The sequence below is a fragment of the Myotis lucifugus genome, unplaced genomic scaffold, assembly GCF_000147115.1.
Source record: "Myotis lucifugus unplaced genomic scaffold, Myoluc2.0 scaffold_58, whole genome shotgun sequence".
NCBI lineage: Eukaryota > Metazoa > Chordata > Mammalia > Chiroptera > Vespertilionidae > Myotis > Myotis lucifugus.
The window spans coordinates 3148704-3173296 of record NW_005871106.1 but is presented as its reverse complement, the minus strand read 5'-3'; the positions used below and the strand labels follow the sequence as shown (position 1 = coordinate 3173296).

The 24593-nt window shown below is 38.8% G+C and overlaps 1 protein-coding gene across 1 annotated transcript in view; it reads left to right on the top strand.

Moving 5' to 3' along the window:
- The window catches only part of LAMA1 (laminin subunit alpha 1), a 151991-nt gene that overhangs the window by 20112 nt on the left and 107286 nt on the right, over positions 1-24593 (top strand). The window contains 2 exon segments of the mRNA XM_023754272.1: positions 11556-11726; positions 12309-12421. Of these exon segments, the coding sequence (XP_023610040.1) occupies positions 11556-11726; positions 12309-12421 (284 nt within the window).

Sequence of the window (24593 nt, the reverse complement as noted above, 5' to 3'; positions counted from 1 at the left end):
CACTAGGCACTTCCAGGGCCGTCTACGTAATTTGAAGAGTTAATGCACAATGAAAATGTGGGGCCCCTTGTTTAAATTATGAACAATTTCAAGATGGTTTCAGCAGAGCATGAAACCAAGGGTGACTACTGGTCACACACACTTAGGAAGCAGCCCTGGGCCTATTCCTAAATGAGGATGCCAATGTTTCAAAGCATAAGCAAGTAAAATCTATACAATAGAACACAGAGGGGCAGAGGAAAGGTGAAGAAATAACTGAGACCTTTTTTTTTTGGCGGGAAAAATTGGTGGTATTTGGAAGTGTTTGGGGTTTGGGCTGATGAACATGTTGAATTGATGTTTTCAGGTATTTCAAGTATGATATAAACAGTACAAATGTTATAAATGATAAAATGTCATGAAACTTCATCATAACTCAACAGGGCTGGTGATTTTCAGTGTCAAGGCTGTCCTTGCTTTTGGACTTTCCTTTAAGAGGAGTTCACTCCTGTAGGGACTTGGGAAGGATATAACATTTAAAAATACATGCGAACTTTAAGCTGCTTTTGTGGTTTGTCTGTGTGCAATTATGATTTCAATCAGGTAGAATTATTTAAATCATTACTCTTCAATAACGATTTAAATTTTTTGGCAACAAAAGAGAACAATTCATGAATTATGTTTTTCTCTGCAACAGAACTTCTATGCTGAATTAAAAGCTGCAGTGTCATGGAATACAAGTATTAAACAAGCCTTTGTGGGAGGAGTAGGTGAACCCTGATAAGGCCCTGTTTTCTACAGACAATGCTTGTGCCTTGCTTGCTCATAGGCTTCTTTATCTCACAGTGAAAACTCTGTCTTTGTCAAGGACATCTTGAGCCCATTGCTATGGAAATGGAAGTCTAGCAAAGCCCTGCTAAGGTCTTTCACTCACCAACCCCTCTGGTTTTTCGGAGATTAATCTTCTCTTCGTTTTCCCATGTGAGAAAAATAAAATCAACTGTGTTAAAGGTCAAACTCTCAGGAATTTGGATTGACTTTTCCTCACTGTTTGTGTGAGGGTCTTTCTTTCTCTCCTTCTCTCTGCCCCTCGGCCCCCCTCCCCCCATCCCCTTCTCACTGTGCTGGAAAGGGCCTTGGAATCTCTAGAAGGCTTTTCTTTTACTAACAGCCGTCAATGATTAAGTTGGTTTAGTCCAGAAACTGAGTACTTGCTTTTGTGGCGGGTGGGAGGGAGGGGATGAGAGCAGCCATTCTCTAGTTAGTGCTTCTGTGGGGCTGAAGAGCTAGCTCCATATCTGCAGGAGATTCAAGCTACCCTCACTTAAAACCCTCCCAAGTGTTAGATTTTTCTTTATTTGAGAAATAAAATAACTATCTGGTAACATTTGGATAATTCTCACTGGCAATGAAAGCCCTGTTTGTTTCATAATAAACAAGCAAGACTTCCATGTATTTCAACATTAGCTTTGATGTTTTGTTATTTAAACACTCTGAGAATACCGGTATTTGATATACAAAACAAGTTCATTTAGCGGTGATTAAAATGGTTTTTAATTTATTATGTTACATGAAATAGAATTTCTTTAAATATTGTACTCTTGTTATGACAAAGTATTTGGCTTAGGTTTCTCATGGGAAAGGAGCAGAGGAGTAAGGAACCACTTGTTGTAAGAAGTTGCTATCAATTGCTGATCAATCAGAAGTAAAAGTGATGCAGGTGTTCCCAGGGTCCGGGGACCCGAAGGTCACCGACACATTGTGGTTCTTGGCTTTGTGCAGGAAAGAATTCCAAAAGGAGCCAGCATAGAGCTTAAAATGAAAGGGAATTTATTAGTGAAACAGTGAGACAGAGAGTGGGTTACTCCACCAACAGAGCAGCCTCTCTTTCTTGGGATTTATTTCTTTTATTTGAAGCCCATTTAATCGAAGGACAGGGCATTCAACAAGGGGGAGGAATATTCAGGCTTTTTCGAGGGGAGGGGGGAACAAGGGGGAGGGATATTCAGGCTTTTTCGAGGGGAGGGGGGAAGAAAAGGGTAGAGACCTCTCCAAAGAGCTCTGTTTGGCCATTTTGGGTCCTTATATGGGTTTTCTTTTCAGATCATGGTTGCTCTGGGGGTGTGTTTAGTATGCTAATGTATTACAATGAGTGTATAATGAGGTGAAATTAGTTGCCATGTTGGATCAAGCTTGACTTCTGCCAATTCTAAGCCAAAAATCTGTGTCTAGCCGGCCCCAAGTCCCCAACTCAGCCTCACATTGGGCTCGGCCCTGGGTGAGTCTGAGAGGGAGTGGTGGAGGATAGAAAAGACAGACAAGAGAAGAAAGCTGTGCGCTAGGTGGGACGCTGCCCTCTCTGATGGAGAGAGAGTGCCAGGGCCTGCAAGCTGAGTCTTTATTTTATAGTCAGATTCCATGAGGCAAAGTAAGGGTGTGGTTACAACGTTCTCGCGGGTTTCAAATCTACTCAATTACATGCACCTGATCAAGCTTTGTTTACTTGCTGTACCTCCCGCAGCCCATATCACTTAGCCATGTGGGGCTACAGGTTTGGACCATAAGGTCAAGCTTACAACTATAGCCTTTGGCTATAACTGTGCTGGGAGGGCTTTGCCCTCCAAGCTGGGACTTGCATGTGGCCATGAGAGGATTGTGCCCTCTCATTAGTCCAAGGCTTGAACCTGTCCAAATGCTGTAGCCACTCTCCACAAAAATCTTTTCGGGGTTGATATTACTATCCCCTTGTCAATCCAACCATTTCACCATACACCCTCTCTCTAAAGTAGGAAAAGTTTTATTTATGCTTATGTTTCAAATACATCTACTTCAAAATATACAGGTATATTTGTATTGTTTTCTGCAAAAAAAAAAAGTTTGAGTTAGGATAAATTTTGCTACAGCTTGTTACTGGACTCCTGAATATATTGGGGTTGGAGATGCACTATTATAAGGAATTTCCATTTAAACCCTCCCCTGTCTGTACCCTTCTCTCCTTTTATAAGTGCCATCCTCGACATTTAGAGGGAATGTGTTCCTAAAATATGGTCGAATGCCAAATGCAAGAAACCAAATGATAACTTACATTTCATGATAGTGATTTTGTTTCCTGAGAGGGAGAGGTTAAAGGTATCATGAAAGTTCTGGTTCAGGCCACCTGGGTGATATGCAGAACTCATTTTTCATTTATTTCTGCTGAGCTGGAGGCAGCTGCTGCTCCAGGCCCACCTGGTCAGGTTACTTGGGAGCTCAGCAGGACATGAACTCTTAGATTGGCCTGAGTCCCTCTCAATCACCTTCACAATCTACCCGCATCCAAAGGCCAGGGACCTCCTGGAACTAAGTTCCTAGACCAGTGGTTCTCAACCATCTGGCCCTTTAAATACAGTTCCTCATGTTGTGACCCAACCATAAAATTATTTTCATTGCTACATCATAACTGTAATGTTGCTACTGTTATGAATCGTAATGTAAATATCTGATATGCAGGATGGTCTTAGGCAACCCCTGTGGAAGGGTCGTTTGACTGCCAAAGGTTGAGAATCGCTGTCCTAGACGAAGAGGTGGGGAAAGGAAACTAACAGTGACCTATACCATTAGCTCCTCCCTCACCTTAATGGTTAACCAAAGCACTTTCCCTACCAGCGTTCTTGACCTTTTGGTGCTCTTTGGCAGAACTCACAGACCTATTCACAGCATGTTTTTAAATGCATAAAAATATAAAGAAATTCAAATATATTAAAATAGAGTGCTAACCATGCATGGCTATCTCCTTGTCACTTTTGAGGTAGCTCTTCCAGTATCACCTTCTCAGAGATGCCTTCATTTGTCAGCTTGCAGAACAATGAAAGAAGATTGTGATTGACAAATGTGCAATTAACTTATAGGGATTCAGCAACATACAGAGTGTTTCAAAGGCAACTATAGACAGAGTAATAAGTTAAAAAAAGAGAAAGGGTCTGGGAAGGAGGTTAGGAAGGGTGACATATGTGAGCAGATCTAGCAGTTCTGCTCAGCCTTCTTGTGGTTCATCCCCACCGCAAGGGGAGCCTGCATTCTGTCTCCTCCAGGCCTCTCTCATGATGCACTTCAGCTGAGTGTGTTCCTTGCATTTAAAGGTAGATACTTTTCTTACTCGGTGGCCCTTATATGCAAACCAACTACTTCTTCCAAAATTTAATCACAAGGACAGAGACACAAATACATGAAATATAACCATAGAAGTCTGTATTTGAGAAAATTTGTATTAGTGATCTCCACTGATAATATGAAAGTAATAATAGCAATTCTTTATTGAGCTCTTCAGATATTGTACTAAGCTTTTTACCCACATCATTTCATTTAATGCTCACAAAAATCCCCAGGCACTATGTTTCTCATTGCATAAATAAGGAGAGTAAAGCCCTTTAGCTGGCAAGTGGTAGACCTGGAATTCAAACTAGGGGGCTGTCTGACTCAAAAGCCATTGTTCCTACTACTTACCCAACACCACCTGGTTCCATAGGCACTAATGATTCTAACAGTTCATATAAAACACCTGACTGGAATAATGGACATTTCTATTTTAAGGCTGGACAGGTTAGATATTAAATATGCCATAGGAAATAGAACTTAACTGTTTTGAAAGAATTCCATCACACACACACACACACACACACACACACACACACACACACTCACACACGTGTTGAAAACCAAAATTCAAAATTTTAAAGATCTTATTGGTTTTATTCAGTGATTCATGAATCAGGCAGCATTCAATCTAATAGAAATAAGCTTGGATGAGCTGTATGAAATGAAAGGGTTTTTATAGGCAAAAGAGAGCGGGAACAAGGAAGTTATACTGGGCAAAAAGACAGGTGGGTTATTTCAAGATTGCTTTCCTTTTAGAGGATGGCAAGGGTCTACCCGCAGATTACCTGACTAGTGCTGATCAGGCAATTCCTGCGTGACCGGTTTAGGATTCCATTTCTGGGAGAGCTAGAAACTGTAATTAAGTTTTGGTTTGGCGACATGGGATTTAATAGGAGCAACTCCGTTAACTGTGTGTTTTTTTTTTTTTTATCACTGAGGAGTAAGCAAGAATCCAGAAAGGGCTATTGCCATAAGCTTAGATGGGAAGCACAGCCAGCCTCTGAGGGTCCTTCAGCTTGGGATCAAGGTCGTATGAGACATCAGTTATTTCTCTTCTGCTCCTCATCAGGTGGATGTCCTGAAGAGGGACTTTCAAATAAGCAAAGAAAATAATGCTACTTTATATTTCTATTTGGTTATTTTATCCAAGAAGATTAACTCTCTTTGCCATTCTGTACATTCATTAAATGGAAAAAAAGCTATTCTTAAATTATTTTCCAAATAGTGAGAGAGAGAAGTAAAATTCTAGAATCATAGTATCTGAGGAAAAATGGGTTCATAGAGGCACTCATTTAGTAATTGAGGAAATAGAGGCTCTGAGAGGTTGACTGGTCAGACATATTGTTGGTTAGTGGTGTAACCAGGATGACAATCTAGATTTAGGCTCCTGCTTTGTGCACTTGCTGGTAATCCAAGACTGTGAGAGAACATTTCATTCATTTACTCATTTTTTCATTCAGGTCCCAGATATAGGACATTCACAGGGCCAGAGGCTGGCCTAGAGCAAACAGAACAGGATTCTGCCCTGAAGGAACTCATGTGTTAATAGAGAGTTGTTTATATTTTTTGGAGAAGGGTAGTGAGGGGAGAAGAACTGGGGGGAGACTGATCAGCAAGTTAATGATCTCTGTGTAAATGGTAAGTGCAGGGAGAGGGCATGCTGATGTAAGGCAGGACAAAAGAAGAACATTGTATTAGCCTGGAGTTCAGGGAAGACCTGGGCTTAGCTTGAAGGATGAGTAGGGAATGAACGGATATATGAAAGGTGCAGAGGAAGGAAACGGAAATCGATTTGGAGAGCAATGAGGAGCCATATAAGGATTTTAGACCTGCTCTTCCCTGGGCACATGCCCTTATACTCCTGCCTGGGTTATGCCCAACTGAATTTCTTATTCTAGATTCTCTCCTCGAATCTATTTTTAAGTATTGCTGCATTTTTAATATTATACTTATCAGAATATATTTATAGATGTCTGTCTTTCTCTCCTGCTTGTAAGAAGAGTCTTGGGGTAGGAATAGCCCAGCTTCTTCATCTTGGTGTCCCAGGGAGAAGCCTGGCATAGTGCTTTGTACCTAAGAGCTCTCATTAAAAATGTATTGAACTTTTTTTTTAAGAGTTCATGTTTTTAAAGTATCTTTATTTCAGAGAGGAAGGGAGAGAGAGATATCATCGATCAGCTGCCTCCTGTACACCTCCTAATGGGGATTGAGCCCGCACCCCAGGCATGTGCCCAGACCCGGAATCGAATCATAACCTCCTGGTTCATAGGTTGACGCTCAACCCCTGAGCCACACCGTCTGGGCAAAAAATTTATTGATCTTAATACAACGCTCTCACCTGCTTTTTACGACATATGAATATGTTGCTAAATGTGAATTCACGCATCCTTTAAAAATTTGTCATTAGAATACCTGAGTATTATTAGAATACCTTAACTATTAGAAATTTATGTCATTAGAATATCTAAACTATATTTTTAGAATACTTTGATGTTATATTCTGGAAGAGCATTAAATGTTTCTAGGATTTCTCACTAACTAATGCCATTTGTAGCTGTTTGAGGTCCTGCTTTTGTTGTTCAATAAGGTGATACCATATTTCAAAGAGTTCTAAAAACAGGATAGTTTCTTTGTAATTGCAGTCTTCCCTAATCAATTTATAGATATTTACATGATAAGTGGGTGAGATTAGGGAAGTGAAAGTTGTAATTATGGGGGGAAAAAGAATTTGAATGTTTTTTAAAAGTCACAAGTTTCTCAATTCAGAAACTTTAAATTCCTATTTTTTCAAATATCTTCATGGATTGAACAAGTAGCTTTGACTGTTTTTCAGAACAAAAACTCCTGACACCAGAAGCCACTTTTATTATTCAATCTTATAAAATATTCATGATCTTTAATTTCATGCTGAGAAAAATTGACCTGAAATATCACCACACATCCTTTAACTAAGAATTGCAAATCATTTTTACCCCATAACATCAAATAATATGGATTAGGCAAATAGCGTTTTGTAGAACTTGCGTTGTTTTTTTTTTTCCAAAATAGAAAAAAACTCATTAGAAAAAACTTTTGCTTCTCTTGTACACAAATACATCGTGAAGGCCCTGAGCTATTGGCCTTGAATCATTTCAGAAACATTGATAAAGAAGGTGCCCTGAGCCTAGGGCTAGTCAGCATTATATATACTCTCTTTTAAGGTGGTGAAGAGATTTTCTACAGGGAAAAACCCAGAAGCCTCTAAAAATGAATTATTCAACTATCAAAGTCTCTCAGCTGAAATCTTTGGTAATTGTGTGTAGTAGCATTTTTGTCAGCTTTGTGGCAATTTTTCATCTAACAGTAATAAATGAATTTCTAGCAGATTAATGTGGTCCTGAAATGTATTTAAGAAAACCAAATGTGTTCAGGCTGTGAAGAAAGGATTTTTTTTTTTTAAGCTACTGGTGAATGAGAAGGAATTTATTTCATGCTCCATGGAGTTTGGCCTTATAAAGTCTTTAGCTACCAGTTAAATACAGGGATAGAAAAATGATTCCATTGTGTGCTCTGAATGGGGGGAAAAGACAAATTAGTATTCCAGTAATACTACTAGTAACTAAAGTAAATAATGTCTCTCAACAAAAATGTGTCATCTAATTTATTAAGTGACAGCTAAGTAATGGTAAAACTTGTCACGTGTGTCCTGCAACAGCCCTCCTTCTGCCTTTGATTTTTACATGTAAAATCAAACTTTTGTTCTTGGTAGGTTCTTGATCCCAGCGCCCTTTCTCACCCTTTGATTTCCCATCCTTCCTCCTAGTTGAAGCTCACATAGTTTCCCTTTAATTGAAATATTTTGGTTGTCTTTGAAATGATTCAGCAACCTGGGGGACTTTTTAAAAGAATTCTTTTTAAAACATGTTTTCTCCAGTACATATTTCTAACTTTCTTTCATCTTCTAGCAGATGTGATCATATGCAACCAGGAATAATAATAACTATGAAGAGTAAATGTACTATATATAAGGAATAATAATTTTAGTAAATAGTTTTTATTCAAATACTAGTATATCTGAGAAGAAAGATTTATTTAATTCTAGGGAAAGATAACCAGGGTATATTTTTGAAATTAATTATTTAAAGTTATTTTTTTACACAGCCATGCTGACAAAGGAATTTATCTTTTATTTTTAATTTAAAAAAAGCATACTTAGAATACTAGCAAGGTAAGGAAATATGAAAGTTCTTTACAGCCTTTCTAGGGCAAGAACTACCTGATACTGATTAGTACAACTGAAATACTATTTTTATGTCCACATTTGGCCTTCCTTTTCTCAGGGATTCAGAGCATAGACTCCTGAGAACAGCGAGCAGGGTGCCCTCAAGACTGCCCCACCCCTTTCACCCCCACTCCTCCCAATAACTCAAGGTCTCCTGGATAGGAGGAAGCCCTGGGCAGAAAGTGGGGAGTTCTCTTGATGTGGAACAACTGGAGGAGAGAATAAAGAACAGTGGGAGCATTTGTTAAGTTATCTGGTGAAGTGTTTGTTGATAGAAAAATGCATTGTTAAATCAGTACCGGTGACCTTGGCTTCTCTTCCTTGCTTGACTAGCCTGTGGAAGGGAATGGAGAGAGTTGATTGTACTGCAAATCTAAATGCATACATGTGCTTCAGAGCCAGGAAAACATCACTTAGGTATTAGGATAAAAAAGACACCACAGTTTAAAACCATATTGTATTTGCAATTGTTAACTCATAAGATACATTCGAACCAGATAACTAGAATGTTATGGTCATAAACGATGGAGAAAATTAATATTTATCTCAGTATCAAACAATAAATATCAGCTCCTTCTGCCATTTAAGTATCACTCCCAAGAATTACATGTCACTTCAAGAAGTAGATCATTCCATAAAGTGTAAGTGTCTAAGTGGTTGATAAAAATAATAATTTGGGCCCAGCTGGAGTGGCTCAGTTGGTTGAGCATTGTCCTGTGCACTGAAAGGTTGCCTGTTCAATTCCCAGTCAGGGCACATACTCAGGTTGTGGTTCGATCCCCAGTCACATATAAAAGGCAACTGATCGATGTTTCTCTCTCTTTTTCTCTTTCTCTCTCTTTTTCTCTCTCTCTTTCTCCTCCCCGCTCCCTCCCTCTAGGCATGTCCTTAGGTGAGGATTAATAAGCATAACTAATGGACACAAGACACTGGGGGGTAGGGGAGGCCGGGGGAAGGTCAAGGGGGTGGGGGGGGAAAAAAGGGAGACATATGTAATACTCTTTGTAATACTTTAAGTAATAAAACAAAATTTTAAAAAATAATACTAATTTGGGGAACTACATAATTAAAGATAAAGATTCATCTGTTTCCTCATAAAGGCTTTTTGATTAAAAAATAAATCCTTTTAAAGGAATATGATAAAAATGAAAAACTTTAAGTTAAAAATGAAAATATAATATAACATATTAAAGATAGTATATGATGTGTCTGTGTTATGCTCCAAAATTAATAATTAATGCTCTAACATACAAATATCCAATTACTATTTTCTATTGAGAAGCTAAGGGACTGTTGAATAGGGTCATTCTGCTGTGATAGAACTACTAATAGGTAGCTCTGTTTTATATGGAAAGTCTTTGAAAGACTATCTAATAAGTTACTTTTTAGCCAGTCAGAGAAAGATAAATATCACATGACTTCACTCATTTGTGAAATATAATGAACAACATACACCAATGAACAAAAATAGAACCAGAGACATAGAAGCATCGAACAGACTGTTCAAACTATGAGGGAAGGTGGGGCTGGTGGGGGTTAAGAGATCAACCAAAGGACTTGTATGCATGCATATGAGCATAACCGATGGACACAGACAGGGGGGTGACGTCATGTGCTGGGGGGTGGCAGCGGCTGGGGAATGGTCAATGAGGGAAAAAGGAGACTCATGTATTACTTTAAACAATAAAGAATTTAAATTAAAAATATAAAAAGATAAAAAAATAAAGATGGGCCACTTTAAAAAAAAGTTACTTTTTTTAGGTAGGTGGCAAGTCTTTAAATTTAGGAACTCTTACAAAAATAATCATTTTTATTTTATAAATTAAATCATTAAAATATTTATAATAAAGATTATTGACAAGATTAAGCATTACCTAAAAAAAAAAAAGTCGAAGACATGAATTCCTTCTATATTACTAACGTTAGATTGTGCTTTTAAAAAATTTCACTGGAAAGGAAATATTTCAGAAATAACACTGACTCTATATTCTTTATAAAGAAAGGATTATCTTCTGTGATCTTTGAAGATCAACTTCTAGTAAATTAGAAAAACCCCACTTAGCTAAGACCCCGCCTTTCAATACTCTCTCTCCATTCACGATGCCCTTTCATGTAGAAGCCTCTTCAACATCCTGTACATGTGCTTTCTGGGTCTTCATAGAATCTCACTGCTATTATCCTCTCATCCCAAGATAAAGTCAAATCTCTAAAGAACCTAATGGAGGTATTTTCCTCACAGTCATCGAAAAATTGTTTTCTGAATAATTTGGACCAGCTGCTTAAAGATAAAATTCACTGTAGACAAAAGAACTGTATTAAGGCAAAGATTACTACTGAATTGAAGAGAATTTGGGAAAAAATAGATCTTTGTGCTCTCAAGTTTTACTCACCAAAGAAAACAGGCCAGAAAGGAGGAGGAGAGAGAAAAGTATCCTGGGTAATGATAGGAGAGACCTTGTAAATGCCAGCAGAGGCGACTGGAACAACATGGGTAGGAAATGGATGCCCTTCTTTTAAGTGAAAGGTGTTTGAATCTCATTGGCATATATGTGCACTGGATCATTTGAAACTTCTTAAAATCTATTTTCCCAACATTTCATGAAAAATTTGCATCAGAAAAGCAGAAAGAACTGTACAGTGAACATCTATCTTCCCACTGAGAGTCTACAATGAGCATTTTACTCCACTTTGTTACCTGTCTGTCCCTGTAGCCATCTCTGCCTACCCATCAATCCAGCTTATTTTTCAGTGCATTTCAAAGTGAGTACACTTTACTCCTAAACTGTTCAGCATTTACACCAACATTTTTTATGATTTTTTAAAATTGAGGTAAAATTTACGTAGAGTGGGACATACCAATCAACTCAAATCTCATGCATTCTATGGTTTTTCACAACAGCATCGTATGATTTTATTACCTCAGAAAGTTTCCTTGTGTCCCTTCATAGTAAATCCCCACCCTCTGCCATTGCTGGTCAGAGTTTCTTCTCGTAGATGAGTTTGTCTTGTCCTAGAATTTCATATAAATGAAACCACTATATAACTGCTTTTGTGTAAGACTTCCGTCACTCAGCACATAGATTTCCAATCTCTTTCTGATTCACCTGAAAAGTGAGATGAAGTAATCCTACCCTTTTCTATTTCAAGTGGCTGAAGTGATTTGGTGAATTTTCACTTTCAGGCCTGTTTCCTGCCATTCTCAATCTTGCCAGCAATGCTCACATCATCACCAATGCCACCTGTGGTGAGAAGGGGCCTGAGATGTTCTGCAAACTCGTGGAGCACGTGCCCGGTCGACCTGTGCGGAACCCCCAGTGCCGGATCTGCGATGGCAACAGTGCCAACCCCAAAGGCAAGTGTTGCTCCTTCTACTTGGAAGTACCCGTGGGAATCTATATGTTTTGAAATGATTGTGAAGCCTTTTATTAGGAAACCGTGAGAACTGTGTTGACCTTCACTGCTATTCATTTCCATTAGCATACAGTTTAGAAGTTAAAAATTTTAAACCCAAAGCTGAGAGGTATGCATATTTTTATTCCTTTTATATTTTTATTTTTTATAATTTTGTTTAATTACAGTTGATATGAAATATTATATTAGTTTCAGCCACTATAGAAAGTAGTATGGAGGTTCCTAAAAAAATTATAAATAGAATTACCATATGACCCAGAAGTTCCACTTTTGTGTATTTATCCAAAGAAACCCCGAACACTAATTTAAAAAGGCATATGTATTCCTACGTTCATTGCAGCATTAATTGCAATAGTTAAGACTTAGAAGCAACCTAAGTGCCCATCGATAGATAAATGGGTAAAGATGATGTGATATATATATACAATGGAATATTACTCAGCCATAAAAAGAATGAAATCAAACTATTTGTGACAACATGGATGGATCTAGAGGGTATTATGTTTCTATTTTCTTTTAACAGAACGCCATCCAATATCAAATGCGATAGATGGCACCAATAACTGGTGGCAAAGTCCCAGTATTCAAAATGGGAGAGAATATCACTGGGTCACAATCACTTTGGACTTAAGACAGGTAGGTAAGGCGAGAACTGTTGAAGAATGTCTATGGGTTGCTGACCTTTGGGAAAGTCTGCCTTATTTCTAACCATGTTTATGTTCTGTTCTCACTGTTTTTCTGCAAGGTGAAGTTAAGTGATATACAAAAGTAGTCCATGGTACCATTGCTTGTCACATTTTTCATTCCCAGGAATCTTTGAGAAAATGAGTGAAATTTTTTTCAGTGGGGTTTGATGTTCTTAGATACTAAGTCAGCAGGGCCTATGTCAGACTGTGTACTAGATGACGACAGACACATCCATGTATTTTCTGCCTTTCAAGCTTATTATCTTGCTACTAGAAGCCTGGTGCATGAATTCATGCACAGTTGGGGTCCCTCTGCCTGGCCGGCAATTGGGCCTGATCGGGGCTGTCTTGCCTAGTCCATATTGGGGTGATCGAGGTTGGCTGGCTGGGGGGTGGGGGAGACTGCAGGAGGTTGGCCGGTCAGGGGGAGGGACTGTGGGACATTGGCCGACCGTGGGAGGTTGGCAGTGGGAGCGCACTGACCATGAGGAGGCAGCTCCTGCGTTCAGTCCTTTGGTCGTTTAGGCTTATATATATAGGTTATCACTGTGCCAAGTTACTGTAGAAAATAAGGCTTGGAAACAAAAGAGGATAGTGTTAAACCTCTTGACCATGCTTCACCCTTATCATGCTGTCTGTGAGGGCCATGAGTAAGGTGGAGTTGTCCAGTACTTCTGTGATCAAGCCTTCAGCTTGAGTTGGGAAGGACAAGGTATAATTGGCTTAGGCCACACTTGCATCCTCTGGATTTGCTTCAAGACCATGCAGTAGAATGGAGAAAAATATGGTATGGGCCCTGGTTGCACCCAAATTTCTGGAAATGGGAAAAAATTATCTGAGTCAAAGGATGAAAAAGAGAGATGTCACCTATTGTCACAATTTGATTTCAGTTCTCAAGAAAAGCCATTGCATGATATTCTTATTTATTTCCATTTGATTCTCTTTTGTTAGAACTCTTCAATATCATGTAAAATGTCAGTTGAGACAAATAGTTGAAATGTGCACTGTAGGATTGTAATAGGAATTTTGGAGAGTTAATGACGAGTTATTATAATTCTTTGAATAGGTAATAGTTTAAAAATGTGCAAGATTTTAAGGAGAAGACACGGCAATTCTGTGTATACTTATGTGCAAGGAACTTTTGATTCTCTTATAACAGTAAATACGGTAATGACCAACATGTACAGCTCAGGGAGACATTTTTCCAGGTTAAGGTTCATAGTATTATGTAAGTAAACTTGGAAACAAAAGAGGATAGCCCATATGTCCTGAATTAATGTCATGCTTTAATATTTTCAAACCCACCTAGAGAAAAATAGATAAAGGAACTCCCTTTTTGCCATGGGACTTTGTTTTGTTGTTGTTTTTTAAAATACATTTTTATTGATTTTAGAGAGAGAGAGAGAAGAAGTGAGAGGGAGGGAGGGAGAGAGAGAGAGAGAGAGAGAGAGAGAGAGAGAGAGAGAGGAGACAGAGAAAACATTGATAAGAGAGAAACATTGGTTAGCTGTTTCCTTTCACCCCCTCATTGAGGATTGGGCCCACAACCCAGGTATGTACCTGATCAGAATTGAATCAGTGACCTCTCGGTGCATGGGAACAACTGAGCCACACTGGCCAGGCCACCCTGGACTTTGTTTTTATTTCAGTCAGAAGGATGCTTCTGCAGGAGAATTTGATTTTCCCATCACCTTTTCAATTTATTTTCCTTTTTTAAGGGAAAAAGTGTGACCATTTTCATCAGAAATGTGGTGTTATATGAGTTTGGCCAAAGAAACTGCTGGACATTTTATGTATTGACTTCAAGTGCATCTTAGACTGTCCTTTGTCTTGCAACATGTCACGCTTGACTTCATCCGGAAGGGAAACCTTTTGCTTTAGGTTGAATTGCGTCAGCTTGAGAAATACCACAGGGGTATCAGTTTTAGGTCTTTAAGGCATATTTTAAAAACAGGCATGTGCAGTTGACCCTTGAATAACACAGGAGTGAGTTAGGGGCACTCTGCATCTACAGATTCCCAACCAGGAACTGAAAACACTACAGGAATTTATTGAATTAAAACCCATGCTGTTCAAGGGTCAGCTGTGCATACAGTTATAAACTGCTAGGTAATTTCTAGTGTTTTAAGATAAGCTTATAAATTAAGCTTGTTTAAAATAATTAGTGCTCAGTGATTTCTTTACCTTTTACACAATGCAAAATCTCTGCTGTGCTTTCATTTTTTTTTTAAAAAATGCATTATGTTTACATTTGAGCAAAACTTTCTCAGATGTATTTATTTATTTAGCCTTTTTATTATGGATATATTTAATTGTGTAGAAAGCATATTATTGTGATATGCATATACCCTCCCTTGAGGCTCAGGGATTTTTCAACATTGTTTTGTTTGTTTCAGCTTGCTGAACACTTTTCAAGTTAAATGCAGTCATTGTGACATTGTGCCAATACAGTATTTTTTGAATCTTCTAAAAATAAGACATTTGTTCTGAATAGGCACCATGCCCTTAGCAACTCTCACACAATTAACAGTAATTAGCTAATAACTATTTTTACATCTGTACCCAATTTTCCTAATTTAGCCACCAGTGTCTTTTATAGGTGTTTTTTTTCCAAACCAGGATCCAGTAGGAAACATGCATTGCATTTGATTGTTGTGCTTCTTAAATTTCTTCTAATCTGAATTGTCCTCCAAGTTTTTAAAATTATGCTGACATTTTAAACAGGCTTGGCCAGTGATGGCGAACCTATAACATGCGTGTCAGAGGTGACATGTGAACTCATTTTTTTGGTTGATTTTTTTTTTGTTAAATGGCATTTAAATATATAAAATAAATATCAAAAATATAAGTCTTTGTTTTACTATGGTTGCAAATATCAAAAAAATTCTATATGTGACACGGCACCAGAGTTAAGTTAGGGTTTTTCAAAATGCTGACATGCCGAGCTCAAAAGGTTCGCCATCACTGGGCTAGGCTAATAGTCTTGTAGAACAGCCCACATTCTGGGTCTGTCAGATTGTTTCATCATGGTTTTGTTAACTTGTTCCTTATACCCTCTATTTCCTACAAAGTAAACTCAGCTCTAAAGACTCGAAATTCCAGTTAAATGGCTACTTCGGTTGCACCCCAGCTTGCTTGTCTCTGTTGTAATGAGACGAAATTTGAATCCTGTGTAGGTGTTGACAGCCCGATCTCTCCCTTATAAAGTCATCTCCTTTTTCTCCCACATCACACCCTTGTTTTCAGGTCTCACTGACACTCCAATCTAGAGCATGGCTACACCTTCTGATGACTTTTTCCTATTGTCAAATCTGCATGTTTCTCTGGCAAGCCAGCCATTAGCCAGGTACCAGTTAATTTCTGGATTATACACCCCACTAAGGCAGAGGCCACAGCTGTCTTCTTCCTCTTCCTCCTCCTCTTCTCTCTCTTTTCTTTCCTTTCCTTTCCCGGTTAATATTTCTTGAGGGTTGCCTGGTTCACTCTTATAGGCCCAGGCATTGCCAGAGTTGAGGCACTGAGTGAATCGTTGCGGTGCTAATAAATGCTTTTTCACATTCCCCTCCTCTTTTTTTGTTTGCAGCCTGATTAAAAGATGACAATCAATAAACAAGCCTTTTGACTTCTTTGTTACATTCCTGTAAAAATGTGCAATTAAGGTATAGGTTTCTAAAGTAAATTTATAGGCTTTAATATAATTAGGAGTCATAACATCTTCATATTATAAATGTGTTCATGCACTTTAATATCATGTCAGCGCCTGAGGTTTCATGACCAAATTAGTCACTTTCATTCTGTGTTGGCTGTGCTGAAGACATAGATCCCGATCTTGATTCTCTGGCTGATCATCCCATTGAAATTATGATATTTTTTTAGCTTCAGTGTATGATGTTTGGCTGCCTGAAAGATAAACTGAAGAAAATAAAAAGTGGTGTTATCAGAAACTCTATAAATGTTGTGTGGTTTGCAATAAGATTTAACTACAGAGTGTTTGCTTTAGTAACATATTACAAGAGGAATGATTTGATTTATTTACTTCTTCAAAATAGTGACTATTATTTATTTTTTACATCGACTCACAACATTTTAGAATTAACACTTAGATACTTAGTAATACCTTACTTTTATGAAAATCTATGGGTATTGAATGAGTGTGGTATTTTTTTTAAAGAAAAATAACAAACGTAAAACTAACATACTTGTGTTAGTTTCTTTAGCACTACACCACGAGAGTGAGCCAGGGACCTTTTGTGACAACTTAGAATTTTACAGAAATTCTTCCAAGAGAAAGAGAGCTTGCACATTTGATGGATCTTGAATTGTATAATTGTCAACATTCTTTCAGGCCCTGATAATTCTATTACTAGGTACACTTTATGGTAAAGTTTCTCGATAAAAGACCCCAAGGATTTCCAGTTTGAGACACACTACTTTAAAAGATAATACACTGGGTAGGTGACAAGATACTCAACATCTTTACTCATTAGGGAAATGAAAGTTAAAACCACAATGAGATACCACTGCACACTCATTAACATGGCTATTGTAAAAAAAATTGAAAACAGAAAATAAGGGATGGGGAGGATGAAGAGCAGCTGCCCCTCATGCCTTGCTGGTAAGAATGTAAAATGATGCAGTGCTGTGGTGACTTCCAAAAGGTAAACAGAATTTCCATGTGATCCGGCATTTCCACTTCTAGGTATATTCTCAAAGAAATCGGAAGCAGGAATTCAAAGAGATATTTCACAGCTATATTCATAGCAGCACTAGTCACAACAGCTAAAAGGTGGAAGCAACCCAAGTGTCCAAGAGTGAATGGGTAAACGAAATAAGGCATATGCATAGGATGGGATATTATTCTGCCTTAAGAAGGAAGCAAATTCTGATACATGCAACACATGGGGAGGGGTGAGGAGTTACTGTTTCATGGGTGCAGAATTTCAGTTTGGGAAGATGAAAAAGTTCTGGAGGTGGATGGTGGTGATGGTTGCACAACAATGTGAATTACTTAATGCCACTGAACTGTGCACTTAAAAATGGCTAAAATGGTAATTTTTGTGTTATGTATATTTTACTACAATTTTAAAAAGTTAATATATATGAAATACATGTTGTTATGTATCACCCAGGGTCCAATCAGGGAAGCAGAAACCATACCAGGTATTTAAAGGAACATATCTAGTGTGAGGAACTGGCTAAATAGTGTTGGAGAAGTGGAAAGGGAGTTCCAGGATATTGCTGAGATAGTAAGGGCTGAGGAGAACTTAGGGAGGTGACTGGGGTTATTCGCACCTACAGGCTTGGAAGAGAATGTTTTACCTCTGATTGGTGATGAGGAGGCTCATATGGGGAGTGCTGGGAGGCTGGACACTGCAGTCAAGTGCTGTAGCCAGGGTGAAGGGCACCAGCAGAACAGCAGGTACACAGAGAGGAGCAATACCCCTCCCAGCCTCCCTGTCTCCCTGCCTCCCTCCTCTAGCCTCCCTGCCTCCCTGCCTCCCTCCTCCAGCCTCCCTGACTCCTCTAGTATCTCAGCCTCCTGCTAGTACCTCCACTGAAAGCCCCACAAAACAGAGCTTAAAAGGTAGATTTGCTTGGCAGTCCACACAAATACTATCTTCTCAGCAGGTGATTACTTGTACCTGGGCAATGAAAGAAAAACAGATGCAACTTTAAAATCCTGGAGCAGAATTTTGTTACAAAGGACTTTCATTTCATATATATATGTATATATATATATATATATATATATATATATATATATATATACACTGATCTCGAATATGCTCATATTAAGTTTTTAGATAAACCTTGGGATGAAGATGCAAAATTTAGAATTCTTGTGGTGGAATCATGGACTGCCTTCTGATGCATTGACAGACTAGGTGTCCTTGGATCTTAGCTGAGAGCCTGCCATAGGGTGACACCTTGGTACTGTGACTTTAAGAAGGACAGTGGTGGTGGAGAAAAAGTGTTAGCAGTTCTATTTATGTATGCATGTACGTATTTATTATTGTTTTGGGTTGTACGGTGTGGGGGAGATGTATAAAGTGTAGTGGGTGCTATGTTTTCCTCATTTACAAATAGAATGCTGTAGCATTAAGAAGGAGGGCCGCTCCTGGTCGAGCACCTGACAAATTCCTCATGCTAAGCAAACGTTTCCTTTCTCCCTGTCATGTTTGTAATCCACAGATGACTGAGATGTCCCGGAGATCTTCAGCTTTCACCAAGAAAATCTTTAAACAAGACCTTCCTATAATCTAATAGAGGTTAGCTAATAGGGTTAGGCAAGAAGTGCAATTAAGCAGATTTTGAGAAAGCAAATTCATAAGTCAATTCTATTTTTTTTTGTCTTGTTAGAAAAGTAAAATGGGATAATTGTAGAAAAATACATAGAAGGTACAATAAGTGTAAAGAGGTAGAAAAACTTACGATCCTTTCCCTTCACTCTGAAGCAACCCCTGCTAATATCAGCATTTTACTTTTAGACGTTTGCCTGCTTTTCTGTGCGTTCAGTGATGCTGTGGTATCATTTCTTGCATGCGTAATGTGGGCCAGACCTTGTGCTCAGCCCCTGATGGGGGTTATGTCATTGAATTGTCATATTCACCCTATGAATTTGGTTCTATTGTGATCTCCTTTTGACAAATGACAAAAACTAAAACAGAGAGCTAAGGAACTTGCTCAAGGGTAAGGACTTACTGAGGTTCAAGGGCCTGGGTTCTGTCTGCATCACTGGGTGATACAATCCCTTAGGCTGAGAATTATGTCATACATGCTTATGTCCTGATGTTTTATTTAACTTCAGAGCAGGAGCATTTCCCAATATAATTAAAGTTGCATCAATATTCTATATGGCTTACCCATGATTTGCATAAGAATTCCCATGCCAGACATTTTGCTTTTTTTTTTCTGCTATGGGTGAAAAAAAGATCGCTCTCATATGTATGCCAGTGAAGTAATGAAGTGAATACATATCAATTTTAAGGTTCATATTGCAAGTTTGTGATCAGTTTTTTATTTTGATTATTCCTTTCAAAAGGAATGTTGATTGCCTGTATTGTATAGGAATCTATATATTATATACAAATATGTAAATATAATGTATATATGTAAATCTGTACATAGTATATAGATTATGTGTAGTATATAGAATGTAGTGTTATAGCATTTAAAATGATGTAGAATTTAGTAATATAGTGTTATAGAATTATATGCAGTATATAACCTATGTATAGCATGTAGAATCTATATATGTGTACGAAGCTCGGATTGAAAATCAGGACCCCTGGTTCCTTCTATACTATGTGACAATCCCACCTCATTTATTCTTGGTTTCCTATCACTGTTTCCCCTTGAATTATGATTTTATAGGAAAAACAGCAGGAGCTCTTACAATTTCCTCCTGATTTGGGAGTGTTCAGATTCTTCCCAAGCCCCTCCGCTTATTCTCTTTGCCCAGGTTGCATTGTGGCTCAAAGGGTCCTTTCCCCCTCCACTGAGGCAGAGTTTTAACACTTGTTCATGCGTTTGCTGTTACTGGTAGATCTGGGTGCTACCTAATGTGTTTTTGGCCAAGAAACAGGAAAATAAATCAGTGTTTTGTGTTCTCCTTTAAAAAAAGGTTTAAACCTGGGTGAAAATTTTACTAGGAGTGGTCAGATTTGTGAGTGAAAATTTGTAATGTTCCTTTAGAAGACTAAATATATTTCATAAAAAAAGGAAACGTTTCCTAAGGCATTGAAAATAAAGCTGCCTTTTGAAGAACGGCTTTGTTTTCTGTGTAGGTTTAATTAGGAAGTAGCACTTTGTTGTGGGAACATAATCACAGAGGGGCCTTTGTTTTATGCAAACCCCTAGACAAGAGCTGCCTGTTTGCTGGGTTTTATAAAACCTCATTAATTTGAATGTCTGTTGTTTTTTCCCCAAAAATTTCTGAAAAATTGACCAGAACTAGATTGAGGTTTATTATTGTACTATCCAATAGAGAGTGTTTGCTAAGCACAATGACAGGGTAAATAAGAAAAGAATAGGCACATTTTTTAAGGCTGAAAATCTTGAAAGCTTTTTAGTACAAGAATTGCATGTAAATTGGAGCTTCTCATTACAAATGAGTCTTGGCTGTTTCTTTAAAAAGGTCAGGCAGAGACCCTTCCTGGAAACGGGTAGAAATTCCTCCTGCTGTGCACTCATGTTTATTTAAAATGATTCCCTTTCAGTTTTCTATTACTGTATACTAGTCTCAACCAATTTAAAATACTAAGTTTTTCTTGAATTTGTTTGGCAAAATGAATAGATTAGAAGAAATCTTAAGCTCTTCGTTACAATTTGGAAGTAATCAACACTAAGACATTTTTTTTCTACTTTGTCCTGTTGTCTGCTATTCTCATAGATACATATTTCACATTTTAATGATCTCATTTTATTTTCTCATACACAGCTTCTCTTCCAGTTGTTTATTTCTGTGTAAGAAATCACTGCAGACCTTTATGGCTTAAAACAACAACATTCATTTTATATCTATCTAGGTTTCTGTGGGTCAAGATTTTAGGAAAGGCTTGATTGAGTGGGCGTGTCTAAGGCTGCAGTCCCTGGGGGCTGGAGATGGAGCAGCTGGGAAAGGGGTGCTGGGGGAGATTGGGGTGGGGACAGTGGTGAAGCTGGGGAGGGTGTCCTGGCAGCAGGGGAGGGTGCTTGGGCAGCTGGGGGCTGGTCAGGCTCGCTCTTCATGTGGTCCCAGGATTGCTCTGCGTGGCCCTCCATGTGGGCCGCTGGCCTCCTCACAGCATGGCGGCATTAAGGTAGGTTGGTTCTAAGACAGTTCAGAGCTCCGGCATGAACGTTCCAGAGAAAGAGGCAGAAGTTGTGTCCCCTGTAGAGTTGGCCTCCAGGGTCACACAGGCCACTTCCCCTGTGCTCTATGGGCCACCCAGTCACTGAAGTCAGCAGAGATTCACACAGAGGAAACATGAAGCGACCCTGGCTGTCCCTGGGAGGGGGGTAAAGAATCTGAGCCCTAAAGCTACCACTGCCTCTTACTTTGCAAAGGTCTCTTCTGGCAGCCTCCCCCAGATTATCTTCCAGGTGCCACACCTGTAGGTGACAGAGCTATAGGATCAAATGGGGACCAGAGATGGGGATACAGATATTGTACCTTCATTTGTTCAATGTTAATGACAAGTGAGCTGAATAAATGAAAGTAACTGAGGCCAGGCTTTAAGAACTATATGGAGTTTCATTTCTTGACAAGCTTTATTTTTAAACCTTATCACTTGTGTATTATCAATGGTGGTTTGCCAAACCATTTCTCCATTTAAGAAAATTTAGTTTACCAAACTTTCCTCCTGCTTTTTATCCCCTCTTTTTGTTTTTAATGGCCATACTATTACAGTATATCTTACTCATCAGTTCTTCTGAGACTGGGCCTTGGAAAGAATTCTGGTGAATTAGGGAAAATCGTTTTCAAGATTCTGTAAAAATATACTTTCAGATCCCCAACTGTTTTGGCTTCAAAATAAAGCTTTTTTGTGTATTTATGGAAAGAAGGGGAGGTCCATTCTGAAATAATTATTTCTTCCTGTTATATTAAAGCTAAAAAAAAAAAAAGAAGTTGTAATTTCCAAAGAAATATTTCTTTGATAATTACAGTACTGTTGGAATTCATTCCAGCATTTGCTTTTTTTTTGCTTTTTACTTAGTAATCTACTCAAATTGTAACAACCTTCATCTTTAAAAAGAAAGCTTTAATAAATAAAAAAAACAAAGTAGCTCAGCTATATCTCAAAAGCTCTTTGTTTTTAATGCCTTCAGTTGACCTTTTTTCTATACAGAAAATTCCTTTGTTCTGATATAAAAGTAAAACCTTTTAAAAATACAGAAAAATATAAGGAAAATGTTTTTTAAAAAATCATTTGCAATTCTAACAACCAGGAATTACCTTTTGATGCATTCCATCATATCTGAGAGCACTAAATATATTAATAATTCATGATCTCTGCAGGATTCATTGATGAACAAAACAGCAATGACATCCAAGGAAGGCCCTTACTACAGAAAAAGTACACATATGTTCCTTATATATGTTGGGTTGTTTTTTAAAAATTTTTATTTATTTTATTTCTTTTGATTCCAGAGAGGGAGGAAGGGAGGAAGAGGGAGAGGGAGAGGGAGAGGGAGAGGGAGAGAGATTGAGAGATTGAGATTGAGAAATTGATGTGAAAGAAACACATCAATTGGTTGTCTTCTGCAATAGAACCTGTGACCTTCAGGTGCAAGGGACAACACTCCAGCCAACTAAGCCACACTGGCCAGGGGCTATATGTTGGTTTTTATCACTGTCACTTCAGTTGTTATCTAGGGCCGACCCTGGCCCTCAGGGGCTTTGGTCTCGTGGGGGAAATTGGCAACTATACAGACTGCTCAGTCTTGGGCTGTAGGATGTGCAGGGGTTGAGAACTCATGGAAGGAGAACATATATAAGAGGGGCAGCTTAGTGGGCAGGAAGACAACCCAAAGGAAGAACTCAAAGGAAGGGAGCAGGGAATGAGGAAGGTGCACAGGAGAGAGCAGCATGGGAAAGGCACATTTGTGGAGCTAAAATAGTTCACCCAGTCCTGTAATAAATGTTTCTTTTATTTTTCCTTTTCATTGAGATACAGTTTACATACAGTGAAATGCATGCATCTTAAAGGTATAGTTGGATGAGTTTTGATACATACAGATAGGTGGAAACCACAGCCTTGTCAGGCTACAGAACATTTTCACAGCTCCAGAATGTTCCCCTTTGCAAGATGAACTGTTCTGAATATTTTTTTCAGTTTAGATTAGCTTTGCCTGTTATGTAACAGCATATAAATGGAATAAAATGATGTATTTTTTTGTGTCTGACTTCTTTCTGTTAGCATTATGCCTATGAGAATTATCCATTGTTAATTTTATTGGTGTTTTATTTTTATTTCTGAGTAGTATTTCACCTCATGAATATATCAAAATTTGTTTATCCATGCCCTTGTTAAGTTGTTTAGGTTATTTTAGTTCTTTTTTCAGTGCCTATTGTATTTATTTTCTTATTGAAATATTATTGCCATGTAATGTTGTATAAGTTTATAATGTACAATTTGTTGGTTTGATGCATTTATATATTACAATATAATTACTACAGTAGCACTAGCTAACATCTCTATCATGTCAAGTGATTATCATTTCTTTTTTGTGTTCAGAATAATTAAGGTCTAGTCTCTTAACCTCTTTGAAGTTTCTAATACAGAATTATTCAGTGTATTGAGCATTATAGCTCTAGAACTTATTTACCCAATAGTTGCTACAGTTTTTTTTTTTTTTTGCCTTTTATAAATAACTAGAGGCGTGGTGCAAAAAACTTTGTGCACTCGGGGGGAAAGGGGGGTCCCTCAGCCCGGCCTGTGCCCTCTCACAGTCTGGGACCCCTCAGGGGATGACCACTTGCTGGCTTAGGCCTGCTCCCCAGGGAATTGGGCCTAAGATGGCAATCAGACATCCCTCTGGCATCCCGGCAGCCCTCGGGGGATGTCCACTTGCCAGCAGGGAGCAGGCCTAAACTGCAGTTGGACATCCTTAGAGCTGCTGAGGAGGCAAGAGAGGCTCCCACCACCACTGCTGTACTGGCAGCCATCAGCCTGGCTTGTGGCTGAGCAGAGCTCCTCCCATGTGAGAGCGCCCTGACCACCAGAGGGCAGCTCCTGCATCGAGCGTCTGCCCCCTGGTGGTCAGTGTGTGTCATAGTGACCAGTCATTCCCAGTCCTTCTGCTGTTAGGGTCAGTTTGCATATTACCCTTTTACTATATAGGATAGAGGCCTGGTGCACGGGTGGGGGCCGGCTGGTTTGCCCTGAAGGGTGTCCCGGATCAGGGTGGGGGTCCTGCTTGGGTGCCTGGCCAGCCTGGATGAGGGGATGATGGCTGTTTGCAGCTGGTCACACCCCCTTCAGGGTGGGGGTCCCCACTGGGGTGCCTGGCCAGTCTGGCTGAGGGGTTGAGGGCCGTTTTCAGGGCTGGCGGGTGACTGAAGCTCCCAACCTCTCCTTTTTTCTTTTTTTTTTATTCTGGGATTATTTACCTTTCTATAGCTGTCACTGGGAGCTGAG